General features: G+C 37.8%; 2 protein-coding genes across 2 annotated transcripts; one reads left to right on the top strand and one right to left on the bottom strand.

Annotated features, from left to right (window-relative positions):
* Positions 1 to 1,006: 1,006 nt before the first annotated feature.
* On the top strand, positions 1,007 to 2,823 carry LOC127793469 (uncharacterized). Its single transcript, XM_052324207.1, has 3 exons — positions 1,007 to 1,442; positions 1,522 to 1,711; positions 2,505 to 2,823. The coding sequence occupies exons 1-2, from the start codon at positions 1,107 to 1,109 to the stop codon at positions 1,693 to 1,695; spliced, it is 510 nt and encodes a 169-aa protein (XP_052180167.1). The 5' UTR covers positions 1,007 to 1,106; the 3' UTR covers positions 1,696 to 1,711; positions 2,505 to 2,823.
* Positions 2,135 to 13,344, bottom strand: LOC127793310 (pumilio homolog 2-like). The gene is made up of 9 exons (XM_052324155.1): positions 12,150 to 13,344; positions 7,599 to 9,142; positions 7,364 to 7,505; positions 7,133 to 7,240; positions 6,093 to 6,305; positions 5,881 to 5,991; positions 5,124 to 5,318; positions 3,013 to 3,187; positions 2,135 to 2,645 (listed from the first exon to the last, which is right to left on the bottom strand). Exons 1-9 carry the CDS (start codon positions 12,801 to 12,803, stop codon positions 2,608 to 2,610), a joined length of 3,180 nt encoding a protein of 1,059 aa, XP_052180115.1. The 5' UTR covers positions 12,804 to 13,344; the 3' UTR covers positions 2,135 to 2,607.
* Positions 13,345 to 16,938: the final 3,594 nt, after the last annotated feature.

The raw sequence follows: 16,938 nt of genomic DNA, 5'->3' as shown, positions 1-16,938 counted from the left end.
AGAATGTTGGCGGCCAGCTGTAAGCGGAGACGTGGACGATTTGCGGCTTTCAGCCTTTGTTTGTGGATTCTGCGTCGTTGATCTCCTGAAAATTCGAGATTAATCTATTTGGTCAACTCATCCGACGGAGGAGAAAGGAGCATATTAAGGTCGGCTGCGTAGAGAAGAACTCCCCACACAAGAATCATGAAACTCACGTGGATTGGATGAGAAGGAAATGATCGGACGGCAGGGCAGGCATCTCTCATCGTCATTATCCTCTCATTACGACACGGATTAGGTAAAATATCAAAGTTATTAATAAATATATAAAAATATACATAATTTATAATTCTACAGTATCATAACTTTAAATATTTAGATTAGCAATAACAATATTATTATTAGTATTGTAAATGGTAAAAAGTCCCTAGCATGCACGCCACTTGATTAGGATCAGGTTTTGCAATCAAATAAAGCAGCAAGTATATGTTTTTGAAGGTTTTAGGAAACCCCTAGCTAGCCAGTATGCACGTAATTGGTAGGTAGGGAGGGAGGACGGAAGAGGAGTCACCTACGAGCCTAAAGGAAGTGGAGAGAGAGAGAGAGAGAGAGAGAGTTGTGTTTACCATGAAGGCTGGCTGGCTGAGAACGTAGGCGAGTAAAGGAAGGCATATTGTGTCTATGGACTATGATGGGTGGTCTTGGCTTTGTATTTTATTGTTGAAGTCGGCGAGAGTTTGATATATGCGTGTCGCTATCATGTGGTTGCGCATAATATAATTTTTTCATAATCAATAATATTATGTCAATCGATCCATTATCAATTAAACTCAATTAAATTACTCTTAACAGCATTGAACGAGGGTTAATTATCGAGAAAATGTAAATTATTGAAAGAGCTAAAGATAGATTAGTTAAAGGGCAAACACCTCCTCAAATTATCACGATGACAGCTGTCAGCAGCCCATAAGGCTTCTTCAACTCACAAAGCACTGACACTGACATCATCTTATCATAATACGGCCTACGGCCGGCATGGCATGGCACCGCACCGCACCATTGTTCTCCAATTTGATTGAAATCAATAGAGTCGTCGTCGAACAGCGCAGCGGAGAAGAGCAGAAATGGCTTCCGCATCCATTTCTCTCTCCTCCATTCTCAACCCTAACCCTCGCTATTCACTGTTTTCCCACACTTCCTCTCTCTCAATTTTCTCTCCCCTCGCCGCCCCACCCTGTCATACTCTGATGAGAGCCATCCATTCTCGTGAAACTCCTCCCAAAACCGCCCGGAGATGGAAAATCCACGCTGTTTCCGAGGAAGCCTTACCCTTACCTCCAGAAGCAAACCCAATCGACAGCTCCCAGCAGATAGTCTCAGGCGGCGATGATGGCGTCTCCAACATCATCTCCGTTCTTCTGTTCATCGCCTTTCTCGGCCTGTCCATTCTCACCATTGGGGTGAGTAAAAAGCTGCTTGTAAGATTCAGTTTATAATACATGACGAGTGATGTTCTTGGCTTGTTGCCAATTCCACCAGGTTATCTACATAGCGGTGACAGATTTCTTGCGGAAGAGGGAGAGGGATAAGTTTGAGAAAGAGGAGGCGGCCAAGAAGAATAAGAGCGGTAAAAAGAGGCCGGCCAGACCCAGAGCCAGAGCTGGACCCAGAGGCTTTGGGCAAAAAATCGAGGACGATGATGACGGCTTGTAAAATGCACAGAGATTGTGTAAGTTTCTGCTGATTTTGTAGTTCACTCCCTAACTGAAGTGCAGCAATGGCTTCTGCACGTTGGCCATTTTTTGTCTAACCATGATACAGTCAGAATTTTGTGGCCTTTCCTTGTGGTGTTCATTGCCAACACAAGTTAAGCGATACATCCAAACAGAGATCTTTGCATATGCTGCTAGTTGAACAATTAGCCATCACACTACATGAAATGGCATCGTGTCTTGACTGCCCAGAAGAATGCCTCCAAGTTAGCATCCTTATTCTGTCTTTTGGGTTAACAAGGATGCCACCAAAGCGTCGTAGAGGGTTTGTTTTAACGACATTAGAGTAGCCCTTTTGCCGAGCAAACATGAAATGAAAGCATCCCATATTCAGGAAAAAAAAAGAATTAAACTTCGCATGCACCACAAGCAGCAAGGGCTAAATATGAAGGCAGCTGCATAAAGAAATTGTCAATAAACCATATACGCAAAAATTTTCAGCCTCGCCTAAACATCAGCTCTCTCCACATCCACATGGCAACATTTTTACAGTCGCATTGAAACATAGCGTTCCTCTTCCTCTTTACACCCTTCAAACTTAGTAGGTAAGTTACTCTTGTCTCCTCTCCTCTCCTCTGCAAGGGCATCAGGAGCACCAGACATCTAAGCTCAGCTTATGTAACCCTATGTGTAATAAACCTTAAACTACACACTCAGCCAAAAAGACGAAACCTTAGGCTACACAATTTACAGTTTTTAGTATAGGCAGCAACTTTATTTTCAACCAGCTCCTAACTGTCCTAAATACAGGTAGAGCTGCAGCGCTAAAAACGGGGAATGAAAAACGAGAGCAAAGGGAAGCTCAAACTAGCCTCAGTTAGCTGTACAACAACTTCCTGTTTCACAATGGAAGCTAAGCAGGTTGCAGAGACTGAGCAGCAGCTCTCCTTTCTGCAAATAATTGAAAGATGGTAGTTAGAAAAGCTAGCCGTCAAATGTCTCCATAGAAGCAGCAACTAGTAGTATAGAAGTCTATTGAAGAATATCTAGATGACAATTTACAGAAGAAAACAATCTTCCACATATTTCACCATGGTAATTCACTGGATCTCAACCTGTGTTACTTGAACGTTCACTTATCTTTCCTTAAGCCAAAAGTCCCAGATATAAAATTTGTGCAAGACACTTAATTGTGTTAACTCAAATGAAAATAATGGGAGAAAAAGTAGCATGTATGCAAATTTATTCTGTTCATAAATTTTCAAGAGGTTTTACTGCTAGACGCATGAACAAATAACAAATAGATGTTTTTAAGTACCTCCAGCTGCAACTAGCTTCTCTACACGAGCAACAATATGCTTTCCATAAGTATACTTTTTCAGTGCATTGAGGTGAACCTTAATCCGTGATAGGATCAGCTCGCGTTGCTGATCTTCACAGGTTTCCAGTACTTTTTGTACGACATAATTTGCAAATTGATCCTTCATCATTGCCTGGAATTGGAGGAAAAATAAAAATAATAAGGAAATCAAACTATATAAGAAACCTGCGGGAACCAATAAGAATGTTACCTAACAACCAATCAAGTCTCCATTTGGAGATATAACAACTCCATAACCTTATTGGGCAAGACCAGGTTGATAAACCAAACCCCTTGCCACCCCAGAGAATCATCAAGCGTCCAAATTTGTTGAAGTACATCTATCAGATGCTAAGCATGGGTGCATAGGTTGTGTATGTTTATAGCATGTCCAGTCAAGTATATTTTAGTGATCCAGTGAACTAAACAACTACATACACTGCGCCCCATCTTATGGGCAAACTGCTATATGTTAGCTTGTGAACAACGTAGACCATATACCCCACCAAGATTGCATATATCATTAATTATAGATAAAACAGTATAGCATCAACCAAAAAATGATAATAACAATAGTATTAAAATGTGAATTGCCAAAGGCATCCTGATTCTTAGACATGAATTAAACAAACCCAATGCTTGGAATAAACAAGTACTTGCAAAAGATTCTGCATCATTAATATGGCATCTATTTTCTGATGCAACCCACATGTGTTGACCTACATTAAGCATTTTTAACTTTTAACTTGGATGATCAACTCACAAGTTTGCACAGATTATAACCCTTGCTTGCTTTCTTAACCACTCAAAGTCAACAATACACTGTACCACAAATCACATTTGGTTTTAGTATTAGGGCTACCATAATTTTTGCTTCAAGGTTAAGATCATGCATCACTCTTGGACAACAATTATAACTTAAGCCTGACCCCAGCTCTATTGCCAACAATTATCTCTTTAACAAACACCACATCCCATGTCACATCATTTTTGGACATGCATATCGAATTCAAACTGTAGTTAAGTAAGAAAGATAACAGATCAATCCCATAATTCATGAACTACTTTCAGGACTGTCAGTGAAGGAAGCAACCTACTGGCAGGAGCTCAGTGAGGAGCAGGCTACGAGCTTACCTCAAGTTTCACTCTATGCTGTTCTACTCCTGTCATTTCCATCATTTGCATCTAAATCCAAAATCGATGTTTTTAAGTCACACCCTTGTCCAAAATCTAAATACATTATGCCATTCAAATTGTTTCTCTCCATCAAAATGCTGATGGATGCCATTTTCTCTTTTATAGATTTCTCCATTAATTACCTATAGGAAAATAATGCCAAAATGGATGTGCTATGATAGCATGTTGTGTTTGACTCTCAACTCAGTTGTTACAGTTTAAGCAAAGAAAAAGGAAAAAAGTCACAAAAGAAAAGGGGGAGAGGACAGCATTGTGCAGCAAACATGTCAGGAGGATGACTAATATCTCAAGTACAAGGCTTAGTCTCGAGACCCTCAAGCATCCTGCAACTCAAAGTACATTCAGATAAAATATATCAAGCAAAGAAGAATCAATACACAACCCCCACTCCCCCTCTCAAATCCAAAGGAGCGTGGAGAGATCACCCTTATGACACATCTTCACAATGAATCCTGCCTATCTCATTAAGCAACAAACTAATTGGTCAAAATATATATGTAAAATAAGGCCCTTATTTGTTAAATGTGGTACATTGTGTAATTTTGAATAGGGAAGCGTGGCCATCATTTACCAATATTAACTCAACATCTTAATCATTGACTCACAAAGATGTGCATAACAGTATCAGAACCTTCAACTAGCAGAGTCAGAGTTAAGTAGTTGTTAATTTTGCTCAACTTCAAAACATTACAATCATCAGACAGTGCAAACTTGGTATCCTATCTCCATATATACAAAGGTGAAGAGTGATAGCAGTATGGTAAGTGAAAGATGGCTTTTGGGCAAAAATTTCAAATACAAATATTTACAGAAATGAAATGCAAGAATTTCAGTTTTCAGATTGTTATAAAAAACAAGCAAATATAACCAACCTGAAGAGGCTCATTCTCATCAGTAGAACCAAGCATCTCATTTACCAAAAGCTGACGTTCAGAGGGATCACCAAAAGTTAGACATTTTTCCACAACATTGGAAGCAAACTTCTGCTGGCTCATTTGAACTATCTTCCCAGCTAATTCCTTTATTATTGATGAACGCTCATGTGGCTTTCCATGCTCAAGTACATGCTGTTTGTAAGTAAAAGCACAATGTCAACCGAAGTAACCGCCACAAAGATGCATCAGATGTATCGCATATAGAAGTGTATTCATGTTAAGTTCAAAGAATAAAGAAGTATTAGGAGGTTGAAAGTCAAATTATGATAAACAAGACACTTCCTTAGTCATTTACCTATGCAACTTAGTGACACACACACACACATATATATACATCGACATCCTCAAGCCTCGACAATATTGTTGATATGACTACCAGAGTCATCAGACACAGGTTGATCAGAGTGCCTTTGCCCACTTTGGGTGCTGCTAATAGTATGTTGAAAGGAAAGTGTCAATTTAAAAGTTATTGTGTATACCAGCCTGGTGCTCTGCATCAGTCCTCCACAATTAGTGTTAGGAAGGGGGAACTTGCCTGGTGTTCCATAAAAGGAATTTCTCTAGAGTGAAAATGCTAGATGCCCAATTGCACCAATTAACAGGAGGTGTTAAACCACAGAAACAATGTTAAGAAATTGCTCAAAATGTCTGTACAGAAACTGGGGCAAATACCCATAGACAAGTCTTCACAAACCTGAACGACATAATTTCCATACTGATCTTGCGCCAACATGCTAACAGACCCTAAGATTTCATCCATCACTTTATCCTGTGTCTTCGGATCCAGGCAGTGCTCCAAAATCCTCTGTTCTCATAACAAAAGTCAATAAAAAATCTTATTTTTATTACAAAATTCTCCAAAAGTCACCAAATATAAGGAAGGAAATTAATTTAACATTTTGATACCTGTACCACCCGACACCCATATGGATGAGTGGAAAGGGTTACAACTTGATCAAAAAATGTTGAAACAATGAACTGAATCTGTTCTTCAGGAACACATTCAATACACTTCTGAATGACATGGTTCCCGTTCTGATCACGAACACAGCGCATGACATGACCATCGAGCTCTTCCACCATCTTTATCTTTTGATCCAGATCAACAACTTCTATTGCCTGGATGGATAAATAACGTTCTCGTTTTAAGATCTCATACGTGCCAGCTCAGTCAGCAACATTAAACAAACAACCAAGAGCCTTAAAATTCAGCTGTCACCACCACATTTGCGCAATAAGAATAGAACCACCAAGAAGTGAGATTTACTTTTCTAGATTTTTTTTTACTATATTGGGAATGGAACTTTTTGGAAAAATTAGAGAAACATGTAAAAATATTATAAAAAAAAAAAAAGCGCTGACCGGACTTTGCAAGTGCAAAATAACTAAATAATTGAGCATGCTCTTTATACTCTCTCTTTTTATGAAGGATACAAATGTGTAATCCAGAAATAAACTTAATATGGACGTATAATTCCTTAATTAATTTTTGAACAAGTCTATCTTTAAAAAAGTGTCCAAGTCTAGTCATAAATAAGGCTCATACAAATATGGCTACACAAAATTATTAAAAAAAAATCAAAACTACTGATATTCATTATACTAGAAAACGTTTCCAAGTCATCAAAACCCATCGAGATCCATGGACCCGCAATATAAAGCATACAAATAACAAACTATTCGTTATAACTAGGGAGAAGTTGTTCCAAAATAAATATTTAATTTGGATGCAATATTGATAATAAAAAAATTAATATAAACATCATGATATACTAGACATAACCTAGCATGCATTTGAAAGACACGTGTCAGGCATGCCCAAAAAGCTTATGCAAAATAGAAAAAGATCTCCAATCTTGGTTGCACAGGTAAAAGAAAAAGGGGTCTTATAAAACACACACACAGCTATACAAGATACAGCTGGACCAAGGATGGGTGGTTATTACCTTCTGGATCACTCGACAGCCATACATTTGAAGGCTAAGTGTCAAGACATTGCCAAAAAGCTTGCTAGCCAGTTCTCTTTTCTGGGAGACCATTCCATGCTCAAAAAACTGTCATTACATACCAAGAGTCACCCATCTAAAACCAAGTAAAAAGGTACAACCACAACTATGTATGCAGCCCTGCACATTCATTATATGTAGCATATGAATCTGTGTGAATATTATGAGTACCTTTTGAACAACATAATTGCCAAATACATCAGTCATCAAAGTAAGAGCTTGTGGAATAATTTCCATAAAAACCATATTTTTCTCCTCTACAGTTGCAGTTTCAAGCTTTTGTTGAATGAATCGACTTCCATACTGATCCGCACTGTAGATAATAACATTTGGTCATAGATTTTAAATGGGGATGGCTGACCAGTATTCATCTGAAAAAAACAAAAAATATATGAGCAGATCATACCTGAACTCAACAACATGACCTGTTATTTCTGAAAGTTCAAAACTCTTGGTTTTATTGCTCTTAAACTCTTCCAGGAGAGAAGACGCAAAACTATCTTCAGCACTGTAACCAGTTCGCAAGTGCCAGGGACCCATCACACCCCCAGCTAAGTTTCTCATTGCAGAAGGGAATCGCACATTAAGTTCACTATGCCTCATTGGACTACCAGGTCCAGCAGCAGAATTTGGAATGCCAGGACTAGCCAAGGGACTGCCAGGATATGACAAACCAACACCATATCCAGGAGTTCCATAGTAACCATGGTGATTAGGGTCACCAGACTTCATTTGCATGGAAACACCATATTGCGATTTTGGTGATAGTAAACCCCCCAGGTAAGCTTTCTGAAGCAAATCCATGTGTGAATTCCCCAAGTAATTCCCATCCATCGAGGCATCATTGAGAGCTGCAGCATACCCTGTTCTTAAATATTGAAGATACAGTGGATCAACAAGAGGTGCCTGAACAGAATTCCCAGCCATCTGGTTCCCATATCTCTTCAGATGCTGTGATTCTGATCCACCAAGGTTCAGACTTGATCCAGAAGGCAGAGCTCCCCCCAACATTCTCGACTCTATTCCAGGGACGGCCATAGCTGCAGCAACATTTTCATATAAAGGTGGCAGATTAGATGTGCCTAGATTGCTAGCCATCATGGATGGCGAAGCTGTATTTATGGAGTGCCCACCCAAACCATAGTTCAAAAGTGATGAATTAAGATTATCCATATGCTGATAGTAAGAAGATAAATTTCCTTTGCTGTTAACAGTACTAGGAGATCCCTTTTGGTAAAATTTATTCGAAGAAGCAGTAGTTCTATGCAGGTCAACACGCTTATCTGATACCAAGGACAAGTTATGCACATCTGATGCAGATCCATTGCTCCTACTTGCATCTGAGTATGATACTTGAATGGGCATATCTTCAAAAGGCATATGAAAATGCCCCAATTCAGATTCCATGTGCAGATTCTGCATTGCTTTATTCTGACCACTTTGCAAACCAAACATAAAATTATCGTGATCATTAAAATCCTTCTCAATCTGTGGTGGCAAATTATTATGTTCACCCACCACACTATTTGAAAGGTTCATGGCAGACAAAGCAGAGACCAAATCTACAGACTCAGTTGGGGTAGTTGAGATGTTAAATGAGTTTGGACTATTAACATTTCTATTCTCAGAAGTGTTTGATCGCTCCCCACCAATAGGGGGCAGGCAAGGACTAGGAGCCCTAGCAATGAGTGGGGGATCGGGGGTGGTACTCCTAGAAAGGGAAGCACCCAAAGCAGTAGCATATGAATATGATGCAGATAGACCAACATTTTGGACAGCAGATGAGCCTTGAACACTTGAATTAGATGTCATGATATCCTTGGATGCAAATTCGCCATGTAAATGGCTCAGCTCAGCTTCAGCAGAACTTAAGGTATCATTTTCATAAGCATTACGGCTAGCAGGCCGGGATGGATTCCCAGTGGCAGAAGTTGCACGCCCCAAATCATCCTACAGAAACATTAGCATCCAAATTAACCAAAAAGGTCATAAAGGAAACATTTTGAACAAGAGCGTTCTTCCTGCAGAGCTCTCTATTCACCAAACTATGTTCCTTAGCAAAAGGAATGCTGGGTTGCATTTAAAACAAAACTATTCCCAAGAAACAAGCTAATTTCATCTAAATGCTTGTGGCAATGCTCTCAATCACCATGCCAGGCCCCATGAACAAGATTAGTAGGCCTATAATCTAAATATCTCTTACCACTCCTTGGGATTCAATATTAAAAATGAGGTCAACCACACCAAACTAACCAAAAGAGGATGCTGTTCACCTCCAATTATTGCCTAACAATATTGACAGAAAGAAAAGAGCCATCCAATCTACACCTTGTTAACATTAAGGGATTTCACAGCCTCAATCAGTTGCCTCTTTTGAGACCGACAGCTACTGAGGATCATGAAGAAAACGAATTGGGACATGAACCATCCAATGTGATGATTTAGAAGGACTCATTAAAACATTATCAAGACTTAACCAAAGACATTTTGCATGAATGAAATTCTTTTTACCACTAAACCATGACTAGTTCTTTCTAGGCAGTAGACAGATAAATCAACTTTTAAGTAAATGACGTATGTAAATAAGCAGTTGAAACAAGTGTAGTCTACTTAATACCCATGTTGATAACTATGATTTAAAATTACTTTCTTAAGCATGGATATCAAAATGGAAGAGAACAAAACAGATATTTAAAAGGAGACTGTAAAGTCAGCAGAACAGTGAAAACATAATAAAATGCAGGACAGCAGCCTGAAAGCTCTGGATTGAGTACAACAAACTGGAAATGAAAAACAGGTTCTGCATTAAACAAATTCAAAGACATGTGTAAGACACATTAGTTCAGGATTGCAGTTTTTTCTAATAGTTCCAGGCTTCAAAGAACACACTGGAAAATGCGCAGCTGGCACATAATTCTGATTGGCGCACTAACACAGAGCCTGAATGAAATATATATGGCCAGAAGTACTACTTTACAATTTTTGCTGGTTTCTTCCATTTCTATGAAATAATCACCCTATTCACCCTGTGTCTATTTAATCTAGGAACCATAATCGATAGCTTAATATGGATTATCCCCTGAATTATCAGCTCAATGTATCAAACAATCAGGACCTGAACAAGAGGAAAGTTCATTGTATATAAATGTAATAAAAGATTATGTCATGGGAGGAGGAAGGAGACTGGAAGCTTTGCCATTCACTATTACAACATAATAAAAAAATTTAGCTCATACTTGGGCCATACTATTTTCGTAAGGACCAAAGCCATAACAAAACTTAAAACCAAAAGGTTTTGGGCCTCCTAAAGTGATCTTACATCTAGATGTGATGTGAGTGGCTAAAGCAAAGACCAACAGTTATTGGTTTCAAATTTCTAATTTTTTATGTGAAGAAAGTATGTTTCCCACCTAGATATGAGAGGCTAAACAGAAGATAAATACACAAACCTCAGGGAATTGAATAAATATAAAAATAAAACAAGGAGGAAATCTAAATCAACATATCATGCACATATCCTTCGCACTTAGCACTCCACAGATAGAGATTCATAAATCCTGACACCTTCTCCCCTTACAAGATATATTGAAAGAATCAAGCTAAAGCACAATTTTTATAACAATAAGAGACTTGTCCAAATGCAATCATTTACATTGGTCTCCCTAAATATGTCAATTCCAGGTTGGCATAACAGTGGAAGTGAAAATCATAAATCCACATGTTTAATCAATTTATAACACATTAACTACAGAACTTTTACTAGCAACAGCCGTTGCATCATAGTTCAGAAAGATCTATGGATATTGCAGTCATTTTGTATGTGTAACTAAAAATGTGACAATGGAGCTCGAGTTAAAATAGAAGTGAATTATTAAATATATTAGATGTGTATGTTTCATCCAATGAAGAAATAATTAGACAAACTTCAGGCATAAATGTTACAGTTGAGATAAATAGGCATACATACGTAAATTATAGCATATTAGCATAAGTTGCAGGCTCCAAATTGGAGAGGAAGAGGGAGGGGGGAGAGGGGGGAGATTAAGAAATGAACTAAGTGGACGAATAATCTTAGCATGTTAACCTAAGTGTCTGCTTCTGATAAGATGACCTAAGTGAGCAAGATCCCACAAAATACAGCTTTGCCAGGTACAAGCACAAACATAGCTTGACAAAGACAAAATCCAACCAAAAACTTTTATGGCTTTAGGATGGTCTTGACTCAAACCCATCATCCAAAATTTCAGAGTCTGCAACTTGGATTAGTCATCTCTAGTTGTTGAAGACAAAATCCAACTACAACCCTTAGCTCTAAGTTCATACGATATGATTTAAGCTTTGAGGAGGCTAACTTTCCATCACAGCAGCTGGAAGGCAACTGCGTGAAGATACTGGAGATAATATAACATGTCATAGCACATAATTTTGCAGTATGAGCATTTTTTTATAAACAGAGGCCCCTAGTTATTACATATACATATATTCATATTCCAACGGTATGCTAGAAATAAATTAAGATGCAAACCTCCAAACAAAAACATTATGGGATCAAAGCATCGACATAGACGATACAATTAACAGATACGACAGAAGGCATTAATTATACCTGCCCAAAAGGACAAATGAATTCATTCATATGTACTCGCAACATGAGAAGATGGAGTTTCAAATATAATTGAATTTTACTCACAAGATGCACATACGTGTCAAAGATGCAGGGAAGCAAGAGATGACGTTAAACAATTTAGAGGAATATATATATCATCCACACTCAAAGTTATCAACTGAAAGACAAAACTACATACCAAGGACTCTTTACCAACATTAACATATCAGGACTAAAATGCCAATACACACCACTAACAGGTGGAGTTGAACAAATGGACATGGAACAAACCCGAGTTACATACATGAGAGAGCATACGCAGATAAAAAACAGAAGTATGGCGAAAATCACCTGAAATATTTCCGCCAGGCTTTTCTGTTTCCCCCCAAGTCCTAAACCAGGCAAGCCAATCAATCCATCACCACCCCACTCTGCTGAACCGCCATGGATTTTCTCAGGATCAGTCTCACTCTCTCCTTTCCTCGAACTAAAACCCGGTGGCATCGATAACATTGATCGTCCCCCGCGACCACTATCATTCCTATTCACTTTCCTTCTATCCCCAATCCCGCCCAACGCCGAACTCCCTCCACCTTGCAATCTCTGTGCAAACCGCCAATCCTCTTTCGACACCGAAGGGTGTGGCAACCTAGGGTTTAAATTCACATTCGAATAGTAGTAAGATAAATAAGCAGGATCAGACCTAAGCTCTTCGTCGGACCTAAACCCATTGCCGGTCCTATTGTTAGCAGGCCCCGAAGACGCACCACCGTCGCCGCCGCCAACACCGCCGTGATTACCAAACAAACTGCCAACTGCACTCAGTGAACCTTCGACAGTGGGAGGAGCTGACCCACTTCGAAACAAATTTAGCTCCTTTTCCAGATCATCAGCGTCTTGTCGCCGCTGCTCGCGGAGCAACAAACTGATTTCTTTCTCCAGTTCATCCCCAAACGATCCTTCGTTGCCGCCAAGCATCGGCCTCCTTCCCAATTCAGACAGCATACTAACCCTAGAAAGCTACAAAAAACAAACTTCGCAATCCACAAGTAAAACCCTTTACACCCATCTAGTCACAATCTTCAATCCCGCCAATGAACACATAAAAATCCAATCTTTCATCATCGGGAGCTCGAGCGACCCTCAAAGACCGGGTGAAGCATATAAACAAAAAGGGTTACGAACACACGAAAACAAAGACGGTTTCTTTTCCGTTTTCAACACTGAATGCCATGATAGAACCGAGAAAGCAGCAGAGAAATAAAACCCAGTTGGAGCTCAAGAAGAGTGAGAAATGGGATCAAACGGACATTGTGGGGGCGTAAGAAGCTGACGGCTCTGATCAATCTGGCGGCGAATTGGTTCTTCCAAAGACCCTTTTTAGGGTTTTGTTTTCCAACTTGACATCCCCACAAGATTAAATACACTTGCCAAATTTCGCTTTTATTGCCTATTTCCTTTTTCCATTTTTGATGATTTTTGGAAATGCTTTTGTTAGCGGAGTGCAAAAAGAAAAAAAAAAAATCCTGAAATATAGGTGGGACAATTGACCAAGGTGATCACCCACTCATATATATATATATATATACACACAGAGAGGGAGAGAGAGAGAGAGAACGAGATAGAGATTGAGAGAAATATCAAATAATATCACTACACATCATGTACGTCCGTGTTTGGATTTTGTTTTTGGTTTAGTTTTTAGCTTTGGTTTCTTGTCTACGTGTTGTTATGCCAGGGAAGAATCTGTGGGCAACGCGAGGAGGGTTCTTCAGATTCGGTGGTTCTTCTGGCAAACGCTGCCTAAAAGGGGGCAGATTTATTGGGTGAGTGGCGACGTGTTTGGGAGCCGGGAAATTGCCAGAATGCCCTCAGAAAATCAAATTCCCGTCCGGATATTCCGTTTCCTTTTTGCTAGAAAATGGGCTTTCCAGAGGCTTCCGAGTTCCCGTTTCTCTGCCTCGGCAGAAATTGCAAAAATAGTAAGATCCATGAAATCAATTGAATTTGGATCTAGAAAAGAAGAGGAAAGGGAAGGCCTGAATTCACAATCTGTAAGCATATAGAGATGAGTTTTGAATTTTCATCATTAAACTACTTTCGAGGGAGAGATATTGTGTTCAAATTTCTTTTAACTCTTTAACGTTGTCTTTGTTTATAATTACATAGTTTTTATCATTATTTATTTAGTTTAAGAAGTGAAGGGAGGGACAAATGATATCATTATTCATTGAGTTAGAACTTAATTTCTCAACCGTGTCATAATTGTTTTGTTTGTGCTCTTTGAATTCAATAAATGATGACTAATTACCTCAGTGTTTAACAAAAGTATAAATAATATAAAGTGATGAATTGTATATACTGTTTTAGATAATGGGACAAAACATAATAATGGTTAAATAAAAAAGAAAAACACAAAGCCATAGCTGCCTGCCCATGTCACGCGCAGCAAGAGAGACACAACCGCCAATAAACGAGAGAAGAAGATAAGGATGGCATTCAACACATGCAGTGGCATAAGCCTAGGTTTCACATTTTTCCTCCATACACGTTTGATTTTTAAAATAAAAAATATTTTTATTTTTTAAAACAATATATATGATACTATAACTTAGATATTAGAATTTTCTTAAAATTAATAAAATATTTTTAATGTTAAAGATGTTCTGTTTTGTTGCCAAATTTGAGCCTATATCATACTTTATATGGTTTTAAGTTTTTCTGAATCTTTAAAATAAATTATTTTAAAAATTTTTCTAAGTAAACGAGAGGATGAAGTAAGTAGCTAATCGAGTGTTATTTTTGGTCATTATGAATAGTAAAAATCTTTATAGGGAAGTTGGCATATGAATAAGATACAATTAATTTTATATATTATTTCTTTATTTTTGTATTGCATGTATATATATCAACCATAACAATACAGTTAAAGAATGACGGGGATAACATTGCATATATATTTTTGCAAGCTTAATTTATTATTATGGAAATTTGTTGACGGCGGTCTGGAAATTTGTCGATGAGGGGGAGGTAAGGTCTGGAAGCTTAATTAATTAGAACCTATTTTCCTTCTCCCCCTCCCCTCTCTCTCTCTCTCTCTCTCTCTCTCTCTCTCTCTCTTGCAGGTTATGTATTATCTATTTGTGGGTTGTCGTTATTAATTAAGGAAAAAACTGCAAAAAAAAGGTGGCAAAGTTGTAACAACAAAACCCTTATTAGTTTGAAAAAAGAAATTTATTATGTTTGACCTGTGTATGCATCATTGGTGGGTGTTCCTGGTCGCCGAGACCAGTCAAGGATTGCGTACACGAAATGTAAGAAATAAGAAACTTCTGGAGAAGGAGGGGGTAATGGGAAACGGGATGCCAAGAAAGAAGCTGTTTTGTTAATACTACAGGAGGAAGAGGGGGCATTTTGACCACTGGTTTGGTCGAGTGTGGTCCACTGATGTGACAGAGGTAAGCCATGTCCATGCTTCCATTTTGTTATCCACCACCCACCTGGATTTAATTTACTCGGAATGTTGCATGCGACAAATCACAAGTCAGAGCTCGAAATATATGAAATCTGGGAGTAGAGAGAACAGCTGGGATTCAGAAACAGCCATTAATTGAACCCATCTGCAAGTGAGTTCTTTTGCTTAAACCGCAATATTTTTGGGTTTGAGGAGGTCAATGAAGGATGAATAGTGGTCTTAATTTGTACATTTAACTGTAGTCTCTCTTGTGGCTGATTTTGGGTGTTTGTTTGGCTCAAGGGAAACTAATAAAAAGTGAATGGAAAGAATGTGCTTGTATTGTAAGCCTTCCTTTCGCAGCACATTTTGAGAACTTCGACGGAAAATGACAGCAAGCAAGCCAGCAAGCGGCTTTAATTAATTATGAGCACCCAGCCAATTTGCATTTCCTCTTTGGTATATTTTGCTCTCTGTGTTGTGAGAGTGAGCGTTCCTCTTTGTGGGTTTCAAAAGCTAAAATATTCCCTTGAAAAAGCAGCACTTTCCCTCCTAAAAAGTGACCTAAAAAGGAATTTCACAGCCTACATCGTCTTTCGGGCTGATTCTTCTCATTTTCTTACATTTTTTTCTGCCCTATTTTTTATTTTATTTTTGATAATTCCATGATACCTCACATTATCAAAAGTTTAAACTGAAAATTTGAGGTTTAAATTCTATAACTAAAGTGAGCAAGTGAGCCTATCTTAATATTTTCCAAAAATTTTAGATGTTGACTAAGTCAGGAGAGTTAAACTAAAAATGTGTTTGATTATACACATTTATCATAAAAAATATATAATTATTACAATATTTTTTATGGAAGCAATCAAACACTTTTAACTTTTCTATGAAAAAATGTGTATAGTACAAATATTTAAACCTTATTTTCATGGAATTCATTTTTTAAGGGAGTGAGATGATTTTTATTTTTTAGACAAAATTATTTAGAATTAAATTCTAAATAATGTAATCAAACATACCCTAGGAATGAGAAAAAAATAGAGAAAGAGTCAAAGAAATAGAGTTATTAAACTCATTGCCTCATTGTGATAAGTTAAGAGGTACTTGAGGAAGGTGTGGTAGATGTTAAATTTTTATATTTATTCTAACAAATAAAATAAAAAGTTCTAACAAATGTCATTCTATCATAGTTGTGCATGATATGTAAAGGGGACAACTAACTCCTCGTGCCAAATCTCCCTAGTGAGTCATTTTGGTCAGGACAATCACCCATGTAACGTAAGGGCACTAGCTGCTTTATGCTAAATAAGTAAATAACTGTCCCAATATGGTCAATGCATTTTTTAAGGGTCAACTTTTTTTTATAATAAAATATTTTATTAAATGTAAAAGGTGAAATTTCTCATTTTAAGGCTCTTCATATACTGTCCCACGTATACGAGAGATGTTAATCACGATATAAGACAGCACACCAGATAAGAGACAGAATGCATGATACTCATAAGAAACCATATAGTGAAATATTTTTTTTACAATGTAGACAGATTAAGTTTGAATTTTGAGTAAAGTTTGGATGTATTTAAAAAAAAATCTCTTAAATGTGTTTTTTTGGGTAAAAATATAATTTTAATTATTGTTGAACTATCACTAAATAAAAAAAACAATTTTATTTGCCAAACAAAA

The sequence above is a fragment of the Diospyros lotus genome, chromosome 1 (genome assembly GCF_014633365.1).
Source record: "Diospyros lotus cultivar Yz01 chromosome 1, ASM1463336v1, whole genome shotgun sequence".
Lineage (NCBI taxonomy): Eukaryota > Viridiplantae > Streptophyta > Magnoliopsida > Ericales > Ebenaceae > Diospyros > Diospyros lotus.
Note: the sequence above shows the minus strand (reverse complement) of the source record. Positions and strands in the feature narration are given on the sequence as shown.

Bases quoted from the DNA above. Each gene is read 5' to 3' on its own strand.
- LOC127793469 (XM_052324207.1), top strand. From the start codon at position 1,107: ATGGCTTCCGCATCCATTTCTCTCTCCTCCATTCTCAACCCTAACCCT. The intron at 1,443-1,521 runs GTGAGTAAAAAG...CAATTCCACCAG, and splicing joins TGTCCATTCTCACCATTGGG to GTTATCTACATAGCGGTGAC.
- LOC127793310 (XM_052324155.1), bottom strand. From the start codon at position 12,803: ATGCTGTCTGAATTGGGAAGGAGGCCGATGCTTGGCGGCAACGAAGGA. The intron at 7,506-7,598 runs GTATGATCTGCT...TATTATCTACAG, and splicing joins GGTCATGTTGTTGAGTTCAG to TGCGGATCAGTATGGAAGTC. The intron at 3,188-5,123 runs GTTGGTTATATT...CTCCAATTCCAG, and splicing joins ATGAGAATGAGCCTCTTCAG to GCAATGATGAAGGATCAATT.